Source organism: Frieseomelitta varia, unplaced genomic scaffold (genome assembly GCF_011392965.1).
Source record: "Frieseomelitta varia isolate USP_RPSP 00005682 unplaced genomic scaffold, Fvar_1.2 scaffold_778, whole genome shotgun sequence".
Lineage (NCBI taxonomy): Eukaryota > Metazoa > Arthropoda > Insecta > Hymenoptera > Apidae > Frieseomelitta > Frieseomelitta varia.
In genome coordinates, this window is record NW_025110565.1 from 365,979 (window position 1) to 383,607 (window position 17,629).

At 35.4% G+C, this 17,629-nt stretch overlaps 2 protein-coding genes and 1 long non-coding RNA gene across 7 annotated transcripts in view; 1 reads left to right on the forward strand and 2 right to left on the reverse strand.

Annotated features, from left to right (window-relative positions):
- Positions 1-7,243: 7,243 nt before the first annotated feature.
- LOC122535838 lies at positions 7,244-9,956 on the reverse strand. 2 transcript variants are annotated; one of them, XR_006308279.1, is made up of 4 exons: positions 9,628-9,956; positions 9,258-9,290; positions 8,417-9,157; positions 7,244-7,916 (listed from the first exon to the last, which is right to left on the reverse strand). It is a non-coding gene; the product is annotated as an uncharacterized LOC122535838 (long non-coding RNA). The 2 variants fall into 2 exon arrangements; XR_006308278.1 differs by lacking the exon at positions 9,628-9,956 and having other exon boundaries at positions 8,417-9,342.
- A 492-nt stretch (positions 9,957-10,448) lies between these two features.
- LOC122535831 (PAN2-PAN3 deadenylation complex subunit PAN3) lies at positions 10,449-15,157 on the reverse strand. Of its 3 annotated transcripts, none has more exons than XM_043667679.1 (10): positions 15,056-15,157; positions 14,790-14,978; positions 13,565-13,821; positions 13,182-13,439; positions 12,721-13,096; positions 12,516-12,632; positions 12,207-12,446; positions 11,836-12,118; positions 11,231-11,585; positions 10,449-11,058 (listed from the first exon to the last, which is right to left on the reverse strand). In XM_043667679.1, exons 3-10 carry the CDS (start codon positions 13,640-13,642, stop codon positions 10,942-10,944), a joined length of 1,824 nt encoding a protein of 607 aa, XP_043523614.1. In that variant the 5' UTR covers positions 13,643-13,821; positions 14,790-14,978; positions 15,056-15,157; the 3' UTR covers positions 10,449-10,941. The 3 variants fall into 3 exon arrangements, with proteins under 3 accessions (XP_043523614.1, XP_043523615.1, XP_043523616.1); XM_043667680.1 differs by having other exon boundaries at positions 13,565-13,835; XM_043667681.1 differs by having other exon boundaries at positions 14,503-14,978.
- A 906-nt stretch (positions 15,158-16,063) lies between these two features.
- Positions 16,064-17,629, forward strand: part of LOC122535835 (DNA-directed RNA polymerases I, II, and III subunit RPABC5) — a 3,626-nt gene continuing 2,060 nt past the window's right edge. Inside the window, exons 1-2 of one of the 2 annotated variants that reach the window (XM_043667690.1) lie at positions 16,064-16,334; positions 16,721-16,836. In XM_043667690.1, the coding sequence (XP_043523625.1) occupies positions 16,240-16,334; positions 16,721-16,829 (204 nt within the window). In that variant the 5' untranslated portion in view covers positions 16,064-16,239 and the 3' untranslated portion in view covers positions 16,830-16,836. Of the gene's footprint in view, positions 16,335-16,720; positions 17,009-17,629 lie in introns of those variants that run through there. The other variant, XM_043667689.1, reaches the window with a different exon arrangement.

Sequence of the window (17,629 nt, forward strand, 5' to 3'; positions counted from 1 at the left end):
TATGAAATGCTCGTTAAAGTTTCGGCATTGCTCCGTTACTTCTCTTCCAACTCTTCAGTTCAACGCTTCAACTTCATACTGTTTTCGAAATGTTGCTGAAATATGAATTTATTAACAGTGTCCTCTAGAGTCTGCCGATCGCGAACAAAAAGGCTCTTGCTTTTTTTAAATCGTAAAAAGGATGTTTATCTTTCGTTCGTCTTTCAAGTCTGACTGTGCGAGTTCTTCAGTGCGGGACAGTGCGTTTTCGAGTTTACGTAAGATTTTTCCTCCTGCATGGGAAAGAGAGGAAGCATGGGAAAAAAAATGTTTGAATAGCGGAAGATAAGAGGGGGAGATAATCTTTATCCAAAGGAAGGTATTACGTTAACATTAGCGGCGAATAGTGTTTCACCGATTTGTCAAGAGATTTTACTCCATTATAGGATTTCATGCAACCTGGATACCCTCCTGTCATGATCGTAGTAACAACACTTGCCTGTACAGCGAGCGATAACATTTGAAAGGGTGAATTGCGAATTCCTTGGTCGATACTTGCATGAACATTTGCTCTGATTATCCTTCTAATATATCATTGCATATATCATTTAATTATACAGGATGGATCACCAGATTATGTCGTTATTATTACATGTAGCGAAAAATATTTCAGATGAAGTTGAATGGTTTCGAGAGAGGCACATTTTGATGATAATAGTTTTCTCGTAGATGGACATGTAGAGGACATATAGAGGTCATTAACGTTTCTTTAAATGGAATCACATATTTTTTATTGCATCCAGTTGATGCACCTTGATGAAAAAGTATTAACCTATTTACGTTAAAAAAATCATTAGTTTTGAAGATATTTTAATTTTAATGTTGTTAGGAAATCATGAACCGTTTGTTGTTAGGAAATCATAACCCGTTTGTTAATGTTGCAATGATTTCATTTACAGAAAAGGTTCAATGTGACGGCCGACATTTTACGTCACGACATTTTCTGAATCGATAGATTAATAATTCACTCACAGTGTGTAATGTATCTGGTGTTATTTTATTACACTCACCGACGATACGATCTCTCATATTGGCCATTGTACACCTTATTTCCTTAACAACATTAAAATTAAAATATCTCCTAAACTAATGATTCTTTAACATAAATAGGTTAATAATTACTAATATCAAGGTGCATCAACTGGATGCAATATATGGTTCCATTTAAAGAAACGTTAATGACCTTCGTATGACCTCTACACGTCCACCAACGAGAAAACTAGTATCATCAAAACGTGCCCCTCTCGAAATCATTCAACTTTATCTGAAATATTTTTCGCTACGAGTAATAATAATGACGGCAATACGTGATTACCCAGCCTGTATATATTTCGTGGTTTCCACGGTTAATTCCACGCCAAAGACCACGCGAGACCGTGGTTTCACGTTTCTGTCAACGAGATTTCAAGACGTTTATCGGATGGATCGTCCTCGCGAGGTAATTCGGAAAAGGAGGTTACCCCTCAGGCGTGAAAAGTGTTCACTTGTAGCTATTACGTGTTATATATTGCGCCCGGGCTGTAATGCTCGGTGAAAGGGTTAAAACCCCCGGACAGAACGAATACATTTCCCTCGCCGGGTGGGGAGGGGAAACAGGAAGCTAAGGCGTCCATTATAAAGGGAAAGAGAAAACGGAACGGCGTAAACTGTACGCCATTTACATACAATATATCCATGCGAGTAAAACCGCATTTTCTACTTTATGCGGCGGTTCTGCGTCGCCCGTGACAGTCCAAGAGGTGAAATAATTCTCAGAACGCTCGATGATTTACTCGATGCGCGAGCGTGTGTATTTCTCATTGCAACGCGAATAAATTCGTCATCGAACGACAAAACGTTGGAAATCTTCGTTGAAAGAGCAACGACGAGCCGAAGAAAATTTCAACCGGTTCGTTGAATTCAGGATCGAAACGTCTGACGTTTTAAACGGTAATTTCAACGAGCGATACATCGAGATTCGAGTTAAGATCTCACATTCGGAAATCTTGTATTACACGATTTCTATATTTGTATGAAAGTATGGCTCGTGAAAATATTGGAACGCCATTTATGCAATTTCATTTATAAACGAAATTAAAGAAACGCGGTCTAAGTAGAAATTTGCACCTCCCATTGTACTATTACTACATCAAGCAGCTTACTTTCATTACATATTGCGTGCATTTTTGCATTCTTAGATTTCCCGTGAATGTAGAAAAATCCTAGCTCATTACCGTGCTCAAAATTACGACGAGCGTAGAAAATAGAATACCGAAACAGCACACGTGTATATATCGATTTTATTAGGACGCTTGCTCGATACATTATCGAGCAAGCTAACCACGGAACTGACACATGCCAGAAGCAGGTAATCGACACTTGGAACACACTGGTATGCACATACATGACAGATGTTTTAACAAAGAATATGGTATTCTATGGAGCCGCGTCGGCCGTGTTGTCTGGATAGAAATGGTTAACGAAAAGCGGAAAAGGAATATCATGAATACCTACAGGGAAGGCGCAGCATTGAAATTCTAAGAGGTTAGCATCTCTTAACGGAAGACTCTCAGACGGAAGTTCTCGTCAAACATGAAAAAGCCTAATGCATAATGGAGAAAAAGAAAGAGACGAAAGGTTAATTTATTTGCATAAATCTGTGTTCCTGGATATGTCTAGTATCGATTAAATAGAAAGTCACATGTTTTTTTTTTTTTTTCAAACGGATCTCATGGCGACATGTAAATCATTCATGATCAAACGCGTAAAGCGATAAGATATCAGATAGTCGTGGTTTTGTGTTACCACGTCGTATAAACACTTTTACATTTTGCGCAGAGTATTTGAATTTTCAAAAATTAACATAAAAATTACATTAAAACGTACCTAAATACGTTTGAACGTATAAGGAGAAATTATCTATTTTTATTGTCTCTACATGAAAAAGAAAACAAACATTTAAATTCCAAATATTGCTTATTGTATCTACGGTTTCCCTTCGTTTATTGGACTTTTTTTCTCTCTTTTTCTTCGCCAAGAAAAGGAAAAAGAAACGCCAGTTCAAACTACAAAACTATCGTAAATGAACGTTTCAGAACAGAAAGCTATTCGAGCAAACAGCTTGCATGGTTATACGTGTGATATGCTATCTAGGTATAGTACTGACAATGGACCACGATCGTACACCCTCCCCTTTCAAGCCGATATGTCTTGCTGACAATTTAGCAGTGCGATTCGAACGATACTGTCGATACGACAAACTGCTCGGGGAACGCGAGATGCTAGCAAATTGGCGGCAACTATGTCGCCAGATGTACCACAAATTGAGGTTAATTAAAGAGGGAAATATAGCGTGGTAATACGGTCATGATACTCTCTAAATGCATTCATATTCTTAATAGACACTAAGACCCTGCACGAACTCAACCCCACTGCACAAAATTTAATGTGACAAAATATGCAGGGCGTCTAGAAATTATTCGAATGAAACTAGTTTTATCTAAAATGGCGCAGACGTGTTCAAACAGATTTTACGCTTGCAAGATTTCAAATTAATTTTGGATTTTGAATGAGAATTATGGAAATTGTACCGATCGCGAGATATACGCATTCACAATTTCAAGAAATAAATAAACTGTGAAAAATAGAAAATGCGACTTGTCATCTGTTCTTCGCCTCGTGTATGTGTTTCGTCGTTAATATCAATTTGTATATTAGTTTGAACTTTAATTATCAATGGATTTCAGCGTTATAATTTTAATCAGCATCGTAGAAGGTAGAAATGTCAGCAGCGCTAAGAATAAACGTAGACGGTACGATAAGCAGGAAATCAGAATATAAGTGTCACTCGCGCTTCAAGGACTCATACATCAAGCTATCCAGTTATTTGCGTGTAGCATGTGCCACGGAAGAAAATCGAAACAGTTTTCCACGTACGAAGCTTTCCCCGAGTCATTCGAGATCCCGTGAAAAATACGCGTGTCGCAGTATCATCGTGAAACCTTCTCCCGACACGATAAAACACGACGTTGCGAATTGCTCACATGTTGCCAAGGCCCCGTGCTTCTCTCCTTCTCTTTTTCTCCCCTCTCTCTTCTTTTACACCCTCCTCCTCGCTTCACCCTCTTTCTCGGGTGTAATATGATTCCATCACGGCAATGGCAAATATTGCACGCAATTTCCCCTCAAATTGCTCTCGTGTAACTTAATTCGCCGGCGATGGCGAAGCGCGTCAACCCTCCTCTTTTTTTCCATCGGCGATAATTGCGATACGCTTTTTTGTCACGGCCTCCGCCATATTCGACGCTCGCGACGATCCATCGCTCTCTACTTCTTGTAGGTAGCATATATGTACGATTATACAACAAACTGGAGATGTTTATGCAAATTTTAGACGATAAACATATGCAAGTAAGAATTGTACAACATTCGAGGTTTCAGTTTAGTTTAACCTCTTGCGTTAGTAACTGGTTCACGGACCATAACGAGTGACCAAACCGTATGCAATAACTCGTCTTCTTTTCGAATTCATCGGTACATCACTGAATAGAAATTACTAAGAAGTAATAAGTTTATTATTTGTTTTGCCTGGGTTATACTTCAATGTACTTGAAACTGAGAAAATGTTGCAATTTTGGGCCAAATATTCTCGACGTGCGTGGCACGTCATTCCAGCGCAAGAGGTTAAGGTTAAGCTAATTCTCATTTTCCGCCGTATCGTTTGATAATATTTAAAATGTTGCGTTAATGTAGAAAGAGGTATAATATTTCGCTACTAGCGACGAAACTTCGCCTTATTATATTAGTCAAAACAATTAGGAGACTTACTTTTATCGAGCAAACTTTGAATAATTAACTGACTGGCAAAGACATTTATACGAAGTTTAATAATTTGAAATGAACTTTTTCGTACCTTTCCAAGCACTTTTCTCATTTGTAAATTCCCATCTTCCCGTTAGTAAATATAATTTCAACCGATAGATAATGAAACTGGCCAGCTACGATTGTGAGAACTGTCTTCGTGTCCCACGTTATCGCTTTCAAACAAGTATCAATTATCGTTAAACAGTACGCTTTATTCCAATTGCCAATCCTCCTGTGAGAATTAATTTGACATCTATTACCAGTGCCATCTATTAAACAAAAATTGAAATGCTTGATCTCCGAGATTAGTAGTTCTTGCGGGGGGGGGGGGGGTTAAGAACACCATCTATCGGTGCACATGTTCATAAAAGAAAGCTACTAACAACGAGTATCTGACTGTTCCCATTTTCGTTTAAATTGAGCGCAACTGAATTTATCAACTAACAAGACAAGAATGAAGAAAGAAAACGGCCGATATCCGATCGACGTATTTTTCTCAAGTGTTATCTGCTTCAAAGAGTTGTTGCAACATCATGTCGTCTACTCGATATCCTTTAATGAATTAACACACGAACGTGCAGAGGATGACGCATACAGCACGAAAAAAAAAAAATCGTTAACCATCGACTATTCTACGAAGTCCGTGTAATGTTTAAGATAAACGTGTATTATATACTTTTCACATAGAGAAGCAGACTTTATTGCATAAAAAGCCAAGAGAGACATCTATGTGTGTGTGGTAAGTCTATGCGCATGAACTATGTGTATATCTAGTATCTTTTTATGGAATACCATGTCATCAAAGTGATATATTCGTTAAATGTATTTTATCATATCGCCGCGCATTTCTCTTTTTTACCACATTTTCGTTTAGAAAACTTTGGTAAAAGATCATCGCAAATACATTATGAAGTAATTACCATTTTTATAGGGAATTATATTCCGCTCCAGATGATACCAGTTGAAATTGTGCAGTGATGATTTTTGAAAGTCGAGAATTTATTTAATCACATTCAAACAATAAACTATCTATATAATCTAAAATGAATGGACTCGTGCAACATATTTGGAATATCTGCTTTCTCAACTATATAATGTGAAATATTAAATGTTAGAAAAGAAGAAAATTTTACGGTTAAAAAAGAAAATGAAAAGAATTCTGAAAGAAACTTCAACCATCAAATTCTGTGTTCAACAACCTCCATACCTATTTTCAATTCCAACAATAGATTCGATCTCTCGCGTAAAACTTAAAACTACTTTCGAACTGCCGGCATGTAGTCGAAGTGTTGGCAAAGTTCCTTCCAATGAATTCTTTCCGTTCATGGGGTTTGTCGGCTGTAATTCGAGACCGATGTCTTTATGGTCTCGGAGAAAAAGAGCAACGCACAAAAAACGCATTAAACAATCAGCGTGAAACGCTGGAAAATAACTGCTTTCACGGTTTTCTTTTTTTTTTCAGCTCAAATAAAATGCAATCAAAAGTTTTATAAACAAAAATGAAAGAAGAAAGACGAAAGTTGTCAAAAAGATATTTACAATAAATATATACGCTACATATGTTTATAATATTTAAAAATTCGTTTGAAAAAATGGATGGAATATTAAAGACGTAAGTCTCTGCTAGAATACACGAGAGAAGAACCTGGTGAAAATACTCTGAACAACGATCAGGCTTCGATCTTCTTATTCTATCGAGAATCGATACGTAAGACGCGTGGTCGGTCCATCGAGGGAGGCCGTCTAGCGAGCGTATTACGTTGGAAAGAAACAGCCAACCACGATTCGTGGATAGAGGGTGAAAGAGAGAAGCCGATAGAGTCCATCGATCGTCGACGGCAAACACGCGCGCGCTCGCCGAAAAAAAGATCCGAACACTCATCTCGATAATCGAGAAAATTATATTCGTGTATCCGCAAAATACACGGGTGATAGCTTCGTATCTCGACTTGGCGTCTCGGAGGAAATTAAAGTTCGATTGTAGGCGCGAAACGATAAATACGATAAAGTATATCCACGGAGAGAGAGAGAGAGAGGGAGAGAGAGAAAGAGAACGATAAATTACAGGGCGGGTCTTGCTGTGGAAAATCGATGGAAATACACGGGAGATACACGCAGAGCGAAACGCGACGATGTTCCAGAAGAACACGAGTTCGTTCCGCGTCTTCGTCGACGACGCGCGGTCACTCCAGTCACGGAACCCGCGCACGTAAAAGGTCCACCATTTTCACGCTTGTGAGTCGTAGATCGAGACACGGGAATTCTAACGAAGAAAAAAAATGGTCCGAAGGGAAGAAAGGGCACAATATTGTTACATACCTCACGCCGTCTCGAGGATGTAAACGTTCTCTTGCTTATTTTCCAGGAACAACCCGACTGTGGCTCTGTAGTCCTGCTGACGTTTACGTATATGTTGACACGCTCGACGGTGCAGGTGGTGGTAGCGGTGGTAACAGCGACGCTGGTGATAGTAGTGGTGGTGTAGCGGTGATGATGCCGCTGGTAGTGGTTGGAGATACGAAAAAATGTATCGCGTAACGCGGCTGCGCCACTGGACCGAAGTGAGACTGGCTCGAAGCGAGTCTACTGACTACCGAAGCGACGTGATACGAACCGTGTGCGTCCTCGTCGCGGTGCTACCGTGTACTACGTGTTGCTGCTGCCAGAGCCACGACCGCTCTACTCGCTCCACGACACAACCTCTTCCCTCTTCTGTGTCTGTGCCTCTCTACCATCCCTCCGAGTCCACGTAGCAGCAACCTTCGCTTCGTGCAAGCAACGCGGCGCGGGGTTGCCGCTACCAACGTCGCCCCATCTGTATCGTTCCGCTGCTCACAAGGATATTTTCAAACGTGTATACCTGTAGTATGCAGAATCCGCTGCTATTCCGCATTTCCCTGCTCACAGTTCTCGCCCTACAGCCATGGGAATGATAAATATTATACCGCCCCCGAGATAATGTTGCTAATCGTTTGTAACAACGGGATTAAGCAGAAAGAGATGAAGCCCCGCTCGGGATTAAACTCGAGAGTAATCTAAAGAGTAAATATGAATCAATGTCCTCCAGATGAATACACGAAATTATTAGAGGTTTTAACGATGTTTGAGGATCGTTTAAAGGATTAATTTCGAACTGGGAGGCAAATGAATGGCGGCGGTACGTGTTACGCCAGCTAGGAGCAAATGTAAATTTCAAATTCAACGCTGTACCGTGGGAGACAGGTATGAATCGATATTCCGTAGTTAGAAACGAAAATGCAGACGAAGTAGGTGATGGCACAGGGGTTAGCGGTAACGTAAAATGAGATTTCGAGTTAGAAAACGTAATTCACCCCGGAACGGAATTCATCATTTCGCAAGTGTGTTTTTATACTCGTGTTGCATTGTCGTTTTTATCGTTTAAAGAGATATCAAATTACCCAGGCGCTTTCCGACATTTGCATTCGTTAATTAAAAGATGAATCCGATAGAAAGGTAAAAATTGTTTGAAACGATATATTGTTGAAAGAAGCGATTATAATATAATTTAATCGACCTCGTATTTCCTATGTAAACCGTGTTACTACCATTGCCATGTAAATTTACCACGACACACATATATTACCCGATAACTTGTCTCTCGTATCTAGCGAACGATTAATCTTTGTAACGTGGCGATTAAACCACGACTGTGAGTAGGCAAGAATATCGATTCAAACGAATCAGATGCAAAACATGGTGTGTACGATGTTCGTGTGCGTGTGCACGAGCCGAGGAACGGTTAACCGTTATGGAGGGGAAAGAAAAAAAAAAAAACGCGCGCTAACGAACTTCAACGTTGACCAATAGTCATGGCGCGTTCTTGTTCGACCTACACGCCCGATAAGTGAATTCTGGTAAAATTTTTTATCGTGGAAATACCTCGACTTCACGAAAGCCGATACGCAGAGGGGACAAGAGGGCGATAACCACAGATGAACGGAGTACTTGTACGCCATATATTGCGCGAGCACGTTTCGTTGGTATCCCGCTTTTCTTGGAACGCATAGAAGACGTTCTTCCTCACCAAGCTCAGGTCATATACATTCGCTGGTTCCTTAATTGCCAGCCAGAAGTGGTTTCTCGCTCAGGGGGCATACCGACCAGTCTCTTTTCAACTCATACACTGACGATGTGCTTCATGTGACCTTCCGTACAATCCAGTTTCACGATCGTGGGACGATCAAAAGAAAAATCGCCTTGCGCAAGGGTTCGCTGCACCGGTAGTCAGTTTAAAGTTTCTTAACCACCGGCAGAACTGGATTTAAAGCGAACACAATTTTACAATCTTGTTATAAGTCTTACTATCTTAAATCTTTCGTTATGATTATGAGATAATAAATCGTAGATTTACTTACACTGGAACTATTGATTGTTAAAATGTAGAACGTCTAAAAAAAAAAATAAAGCAAAAGTTATATAAAAATTATATAGCAAAATCGTAAAAAAATATATATATACGTATATATTTATTGTAAAATTTGTGAAAAATTTTACTATAGAATTTATGAAAAATTATGTACTGAATATTTCTAGTATCGAAGATATTTTCTACTGATAGAAATATTATTACAAAAGATTGTTACAGTATCATTAATAACAATGAATGTTATTTTTTATAAAAAGATACACATTGTCGTTAAATGTGATAAAAAAAAAAAAATATCTTCGATGTTAGCGTGACGTCTCTGGGTTAGCGGGTTGATGTCGAATAAAATGAAGACTTACACGCAATCATGCTAGGTGTACATGCTTGATATGTATACGAGAAGTGATTGTCAGAAGTGACACGGTACGGGGGAGTAAATCACGTCGGTATTAAGACAATTAGATGGAGAACGACGGGTTCAGCCGAGTTGGTTGTCGTGTCTTGGACAGAAACAGATCTCTAATATGCCTTTTATTTTAACTCCACGGTCAGCCACATATGTACGTATAAGTTGAACACTTATTCGAAGCACAGGACGTACGTAGGATAAATGCATGGGCGTCGATGCGGAGCATTAGAAATGAGGAATAATGTGACACATATTGTAATCATGTAATTACGCAATTTTCGTTCGTTACAAGTTATATGTACGAAAATTGTTATTTAAAATATATATATAGGTATTACCTCCGAACTCGTATAACGTTGAAAAATACATGCATAAGTTTAAGGTTGCATTTCACGAATAAACTGCTAGCGACGACCATGTGCATGATACAATTGAGAGAGTGTGCGTGTATGCAAGTCTACTCGTATTGTGGTCGTGCAATTGTGCGAAGGAAATGAGATCAAGTTTGAGTGATTGCGGACAGCAGTCGAAGAGAGAAGAGAGGCAGGGAATGGAGATAGGACAGTTCAAGAACCGAATCTACAGATTGCCAGCTGGATAAACTGGAACAAACGAAGTACCAGATTTCTACGAGTAAGTTATACATTTATGTAAGTATCGTTTACGAGTAATATTTGTAATAATAATTAACACTTAAAATATAAAAATATATTATTAGAGATATTATAATGGATTCTTAATAATATATCACTTCGAAATAATTACACAGGATTGATTAAGATTGCTTTCAAAAATAAACATTTATTTCAAAATTAATGCTTACCAGCTGTATCCTAAAAACTAAGATCTATCCTATAACACTGACTGTGTTTAGGTGTTTTTGTTCTTAAGACTTCTTAAGACTTCATTGCATTATTAAGTTGTGTACAATTTTTGTTTTTTTTTTTTTGTATAGTACCGCAATAGCTTTTACAGAAAGATCAAGCACTTCCTGATTTACACATCATCACATGATCTCCTTACACACACATATATTACATTCAAATGACGGTACCAGAATGTATTTCGCATGTATTTAATGTTTCACATTTGTAATCATGCATACAAACTGGTTCACATATTATTTTCACAAACTTAATTCTCGAGCCGAATCTCACTCTCCTATGTCTTGATAAGATTAAAATGATAGTACCGCTAAATGATATCACATTTATGGTTCGGAGTATGTACTGTCTGGTCGGCTGAGAAAAAATGTGACACGGACCTAAACAGCTTCTTTTGCAGATTGTACTAACTCTCCAAATGAAGTTTCCAAACATTGTCGTAACTCTGCATAACTAACAACTAATACAGTCTGCTCGTCTCTCGACATAAGACATATCTGTAATATTAGAAGAATACATTTAGAAATACATACTAAAGAATGATACAACACTCTTCAATATTTTGCATTGTTTTAATTACTTGTATATTACTAAAAGGAATTTAAGTTGTTTAAAAATAAAAGGATTGGAAATAAAAAAATATGATTTCAAAAAAAGAATAACGTGTACCTTATCTTGAGAACCTGAATCTAACTTATTTAAACAAGATACAACATGTGCCATATCCAACCATGGTCTTCCATCAGCTGCTACCTGATGGAAAACGTAATCTCTAAACAATTTGAGCATGTATCGATCACCAGTTTCTGCCCATGTAGGTTCCATATTAAGTTCGGGTCTTTCGTTAATAGTAGCCAGTTTTACAAGTAACTTAAATAATCTTCCGTTTTCTAATTCCTTGGCAATTTCATTTTCCAATACATCAGATCGAAGCTGAGCTGCATCTAATTGCGTATAAAATCGTGCTCCAATCATTGGCATGAGATCTGTTACACTTCTTCGTGTTTGATTAGAAAGTAAATACCTGTAGTAAAATTATATTCGTATATGAACACATACATCAACACGAATATAGATATATGTCATAAGATACGTTGCTCCTCTTTCATTGTCAATTTCATAACAAAAACTATCTCATATGAATAGTATTATTTCAAGATGATTAAAAATAAATCAAAACGAGCAATGAAATATATTAGATCAATAAAAAAAAAGTATTATTCTCACAATGTTAAGCAAGAGAAGTCTGTAAGAAAGATAAAATGTATACAAACAGGATAAGGTTTCGAAGATCGGTAGAATAGGAACGTGCGACGAGCTCAAGGGAGGCTTGCATGTTGTCGCGATGGACGGCAAGGAGACTGCGACATGCTAATGCCAACACCAACTTTCCTAAGGCGATTAAATCTTCTTGTTGATAGTGTGGTATAAGCGAAAGTGGATTTGCTGTGTTTCCATCAAAAGTAACAACATCTGGTATAGCTACACAACTTAAACGAAGTCTCGTTCGCGACGTGAGTAACACTTTTGTAGGATCTAAACATCTGTATGCCAAACCTATGAAATGATCGAGACAAAAAAACAATTATAATTATCTAGACAATGACTAGCAAGATGCATAGTAATATAATTGATAGATACAAACCAGCAGCATGTATAACACGAAGTGCGGCAGTGAGTTGAATTATATAGCTCCATATAACACTTTCTGGTAGCATACTACTATGTTGTTGTCTTAAAATAGTATTTTTAGTATGACTATAAGGTCGGGGAGCATTTGGATCCGAAGAAAATGGATCTGTATAACCATTTAATTCGGTTGCTGAGAAATGCTTAGTTAATAATGTTTCCGATGCGGGATGATAATCGTAAACAAACACCATGGCTAAAATAATAAAAAAATTGTTTCATAAAAGTACATTTAACGATTTCATTTTAAAATATTAATACAGACAATGGTCACCAAAAGCCTTGGTGGTAAAAACTTCTCTTAACTGCACCAAATTCGTATGCGATAATCGTTTCCACATATCTACCAGCACCATACACTTTGTATTAGCAAGTCTGAAATCTAAAAACATATTAAATGCTTATTTCATTACCAGTTTCATATTTTCAATATTTTTTATAGTAATTCGTAAGCGTATAAAGATATTCACCATGTATACGTCGTAGACAATAACGTGTTCCGCTCTTAATGCTGGTAGCTTTGTACGTTGAAGTTTGATATCCAAGCATGGTCGAAGCAGGTTTATGAATTGGTTCCAATGGACACAACTCGTGATAATTATCCACCTCATTTGGTAGATCAGGAAATCGTACTACATCAGGTTGTGCTAACGTTAAAGCATTTTTTTGGAGAATGTCCATTCTTAAACTCTCACTGACAAAGAAACTGGGGGTTGCTTGAGGAGGAGGGGTTGAAGGGGCAGAAGAACTATTAGATGATGGAGGTTTTGTAGATTTTACTGGCTGGAGGTGTGCAGGAGTACCTGGATAGACATAGCCTACCTGACCTGCTCCTACATTTCCAATCTACCAATAAAAACAAGTTAATTAATTCATTAATTAATTGAACAGATGTAACAAAAAAATTTTTTGAACTTCCATATTTACTTACAGTTTCAGTCGCTTCCTCGGTTCCAACAGTATCAGTTGCTGCATTTCCAAGGTAAAAATATGTTGTACCACCCACATTCTCTTGTGAATGATAGGAATTATTGAAAAGATTCGGAGAACTGCTGTTACTACTAGTAAGACCTCTACCAGGTACAAATTCTGGACTGGCAGTTACCTTTTTCTGTGAATCCAGAGAAAGGTTTGATAAATGTTTTGTAACAGCTGTTGTATTTAGAGTTACCCCTGGACTTTGACGATTCTATTAAAAATACATAATAAAAATATTATATTAACATATGTCTTTATGGTATTTCAATAGTATACGTAATTATATAATGAATATTAAAAAAATATTTTTATCAGGAACAAATTGCAGATGGATACCATGTAGGTAGCAAGCTTGGACTCCAATGGAACGCCATTTGTTTGAGGGGTGTATGCAACAAACATTGATGGGTCCATCTTTTCTTCAACCACTGCATTTACTACCACGCTTCACCCTCACTTCTACTATTTGTATTTTTCTATCTGTTAAAAATTCTTCTCCACCTGTTTCTTTCAATGGAAACTAAGAAATGTGCTTTATCGTGATTATATTTCCTTGTTACACAGGTGAACAATATAACATCAGTCTCCAAAGCCTGCAACATATCTTCTAAAATTATGAATACAAATAAAAAAATACAATTATAATTGTATATTTTTTTTATATATTACTTTCAACTATTGTTTACTACCGTTTTGTAACAATAGATATTCATTAATATCGAATTTATAAAACTTATACTTATAAATAAAACTATAATATATATAAAGTGCAAATAATGACTTGTGCTTTGTCAAAAAATTAATTCATTTGTTCTTCTGTAACAAAATTCAAAGATAAAAACATTACTATCTTCCAAACACATGCCAGATAACAACTTTAACTATTTTCATAAAAAAAAAAAATGGAATATAATATTATTGAACAAATAAATAATAAACGTACAAAGAAATTACAATCGTAAAATATAAAAAAAAAATTCGTAAAATATAAAAAAAACACTGGTTGAAATTTACTCTGATGTTCGGCTGTGTTCGTAAAATCAGTGATGCATAAATTCAATATAAAATATAAACGAAGGCATTAACTTGCCGCGTACGGCCACGTACGGCTAGACACAACAACAAAATGTGAATCCTGAATGAAATTTCCGGAACGATGAGCACAGCTCAAGTAAGAAAACAAAGGAAAACCGAAAAGAACAAGTAGAATCGTACGCTATAGCAATGGCAGCTGATTTTGACAATACGAGCGAAAAAGACGCATAGGATATAACCTTGACTCCACGTTATTGCTGATGTGAGGTATTCGTTCGTGATCACGATTTCGATTAAAAGTCCATACGATTGTGCAACGGGGATACCGAGAACGATATAATACGGGAATGTATACGATAAAACGCGTATGGAAAGTACGCTCGGCTAACATAACCATTTACACTGTCACTGATGTCGCGTCGGTAATACGGCGCCAAAATTCTGACCTCTCCGGTCTCCGATACAACACCGTAAACACGCGCAATGAAAAACAACAATTAAAATGATGATTTGATAACAGCCTGACCGTATTATAACATGTTTCCATCCAGTAGACTAGTAGACAAAGGAGAAAGCAGAACCAATCCGAGCTTGTATGTTTATGGTGTTCTCCCTTTGCTTCGGCCTCGTATTTTTCTTTGTCCCTCTCTCCCTTCCGCCCCCTCTATTCATGTCCTTCGATCGGAGCAGCTGTCTCTTTGCCACAGCTTGTCTCCTAGCGCGCGAGACGCAAACCTGTGTATTTACTTTTCGAACGTTCTTACCAATTATCTTTCTGCTTTTGAAACTCACGTCTATCTTTTTATTGTTATTTCTTGGCAGATCTCATACTGTATTCATTTTATCATTTTAGATCATTTCTATTGTTCACGTAACGTAGATCATTGATATTTTCCACGCGATATAGATATTATAAATAAATCATGTTTCGCAATGGCAGAAATTATTCTTGTAAAAAGTCCAATGTATAAATGTATTGCGACATATATATTGTAAATATATAGATAATAGGAGAAAATATTTCACGACTTTGTTTTCTTCTTTTTTTTATTGATAAAATATTATAATAATTTCATAAATTTCAATATTAATGCGTCATGGTATGTGTTGAGATTAGAGCTATCAATTACTGTATAAAAAAAAAATATATGAAAAAATTAATTTGAAGTTTCTAATATTAATCAAGTTGTTGGGAGTTTGTAGTATTAATACACAAAATTATTTGAAATATTCCTCAATGATTTTCATATTCATGTAATACAATATTATTGAGAATCGATTAAGGAAAAAAGAAAATATTCAACTGTTGTTATGCATGATTATGTTATTGCGTCGTATCTAAAAGATCCATATTGATATCTAATTTAGTACAGTGCGTTACAATTTTAGGAAACATCTATAGTAATAGGCATAATTATTAAAAAAGAAATTAAAGTGATTTACAATGCTTAGATAGAGAAAAACAACAAGAAAAATATATATTTCTTGTATTAAAAGTAAATTTGAAATACAATTTTAGAATCAGTTACTTTTGTTATAAAACAGTTACAAACATGCGATCGCTTTATTTATTCTTATGTATTTAAATTGTATATTATATAATTAATAGTTATCTATTAACTATAATATATCTTTGTGTTCAATTAATTCCATTTTACTTATTTTACAATATATATTTTGTTTTATTAATAAAAGATATTAATATTTAATGAGGTAAATATATAAAGCTCTCTTCAATATTATAATCTTCTTGGACGGACCACTTAACTTTATTTTTATATTAGTGATTATATTGGCAACACTGACCAGAATACATTCTAGAGACTTCAAACGTTTCAGTTGTGTATTGTAATTTAAATCGTCATACGTTCGAGAACGTGCAAGTTGTATTAAACACGTTGCATTTAAGTTTATTAACAACGATTATACCAATTTGAAACTGATAAATTTAATTGTTTTATCAAATTTGAAACACAATGATTATACCTGTACGTTGTTTCACTTGTGGAAAAGTAATCGGTAATAAATGGGAAGCGTACCTTGGTTTGTTACAAGCGGAATACACGGAAGGGTAAGTATATATACAAGTGTATTATATTGAACTGTAAAAATAAATGAAATAAAAAGTAAATAAGATATTAAATATATACATACATATAACGTAACTTACATACCAAGTTAACATTAACAAGGAGTCTAACCTTAATTGTATAGAGATTATAATTCCTGTTTCAAATTTTCAACTTGTTTTAAATTTTGCAAATATATATTAAAGTAATAAAATAATACAACATAAAAATAATGTAATAATTATTTCCATAAATATTATTTACATAAATAAAATATTTAAATGTTGTATTTGATTAAGTTATATTTAAATTACTATTCAAATATTATTGATATTACTAATATTGCAATTACTAATGTATAACTACATAACACATGTGTATGTTACAGAGATGCTCTTGATGCATTGGGATTGAAACGATACTGTTGTCGCAGAATGCTTCTTGGACACGTAGACTTAATTGAAAAGCTTTTAAATTATGCACCATTAGAAAAATAACAATATGGTGCTTTTATTTTCTCATTTCAATTTTTTTTTAAATCTTAAAATACAAATTCTATCAATGTGTCAATATGTGTCATGTATTAGGCTATTATTGCCAAATATGTGTATAAATATGTTTCTTAAGAAATGTATAGAAATGAGGTAAAATAAAATATACGGAAAATATTATAAAATGATTTGTATTTAAAAATTGTCATTTTACTATTTCTTTTTTTTTTGATCAGGAATATGTAAAAATTTCCAACAATTGTATAAAAAATTGATTGGTTTATAACAAGTTCGATAAGCAAAAATTGCTTCAAAAAGATCATGCTTTCTTTTAAGTATACATTCGTATTAAATGCAACACAGAAAAGTGAAACATTTTTTATACTGTGAATCACACATGTAAAACATGGCCTGCTTATAAATGTTTTAAATATTACAACAATATGTATTATCATAAATTTAAGAAAAAACGAAGGTTATATTTTGAGATTTGATTGTTAATTTATAAAATTTACAACACATAAACATATCTTCCTATGTATTAACGATTTTTATCAATTTTAATTGTAGTTAAAATTTCTTTAACTCTATTAGAATATATTCCAAATAAAATACAATTATATTAGTATTTGAAATGTAATTTATCATTATAATAAAATAAAAAGTTTGCTTTATTAAATAAAGAATATTAATTAAAATTATTTCTAACGTATTGCTCCAATGTATATTTCTTTTAAATACTGACATCTTCTCTCAGTCTAGTTTTTTCGCGAATTAAATACACTACATGTTATACTTTAGGAACA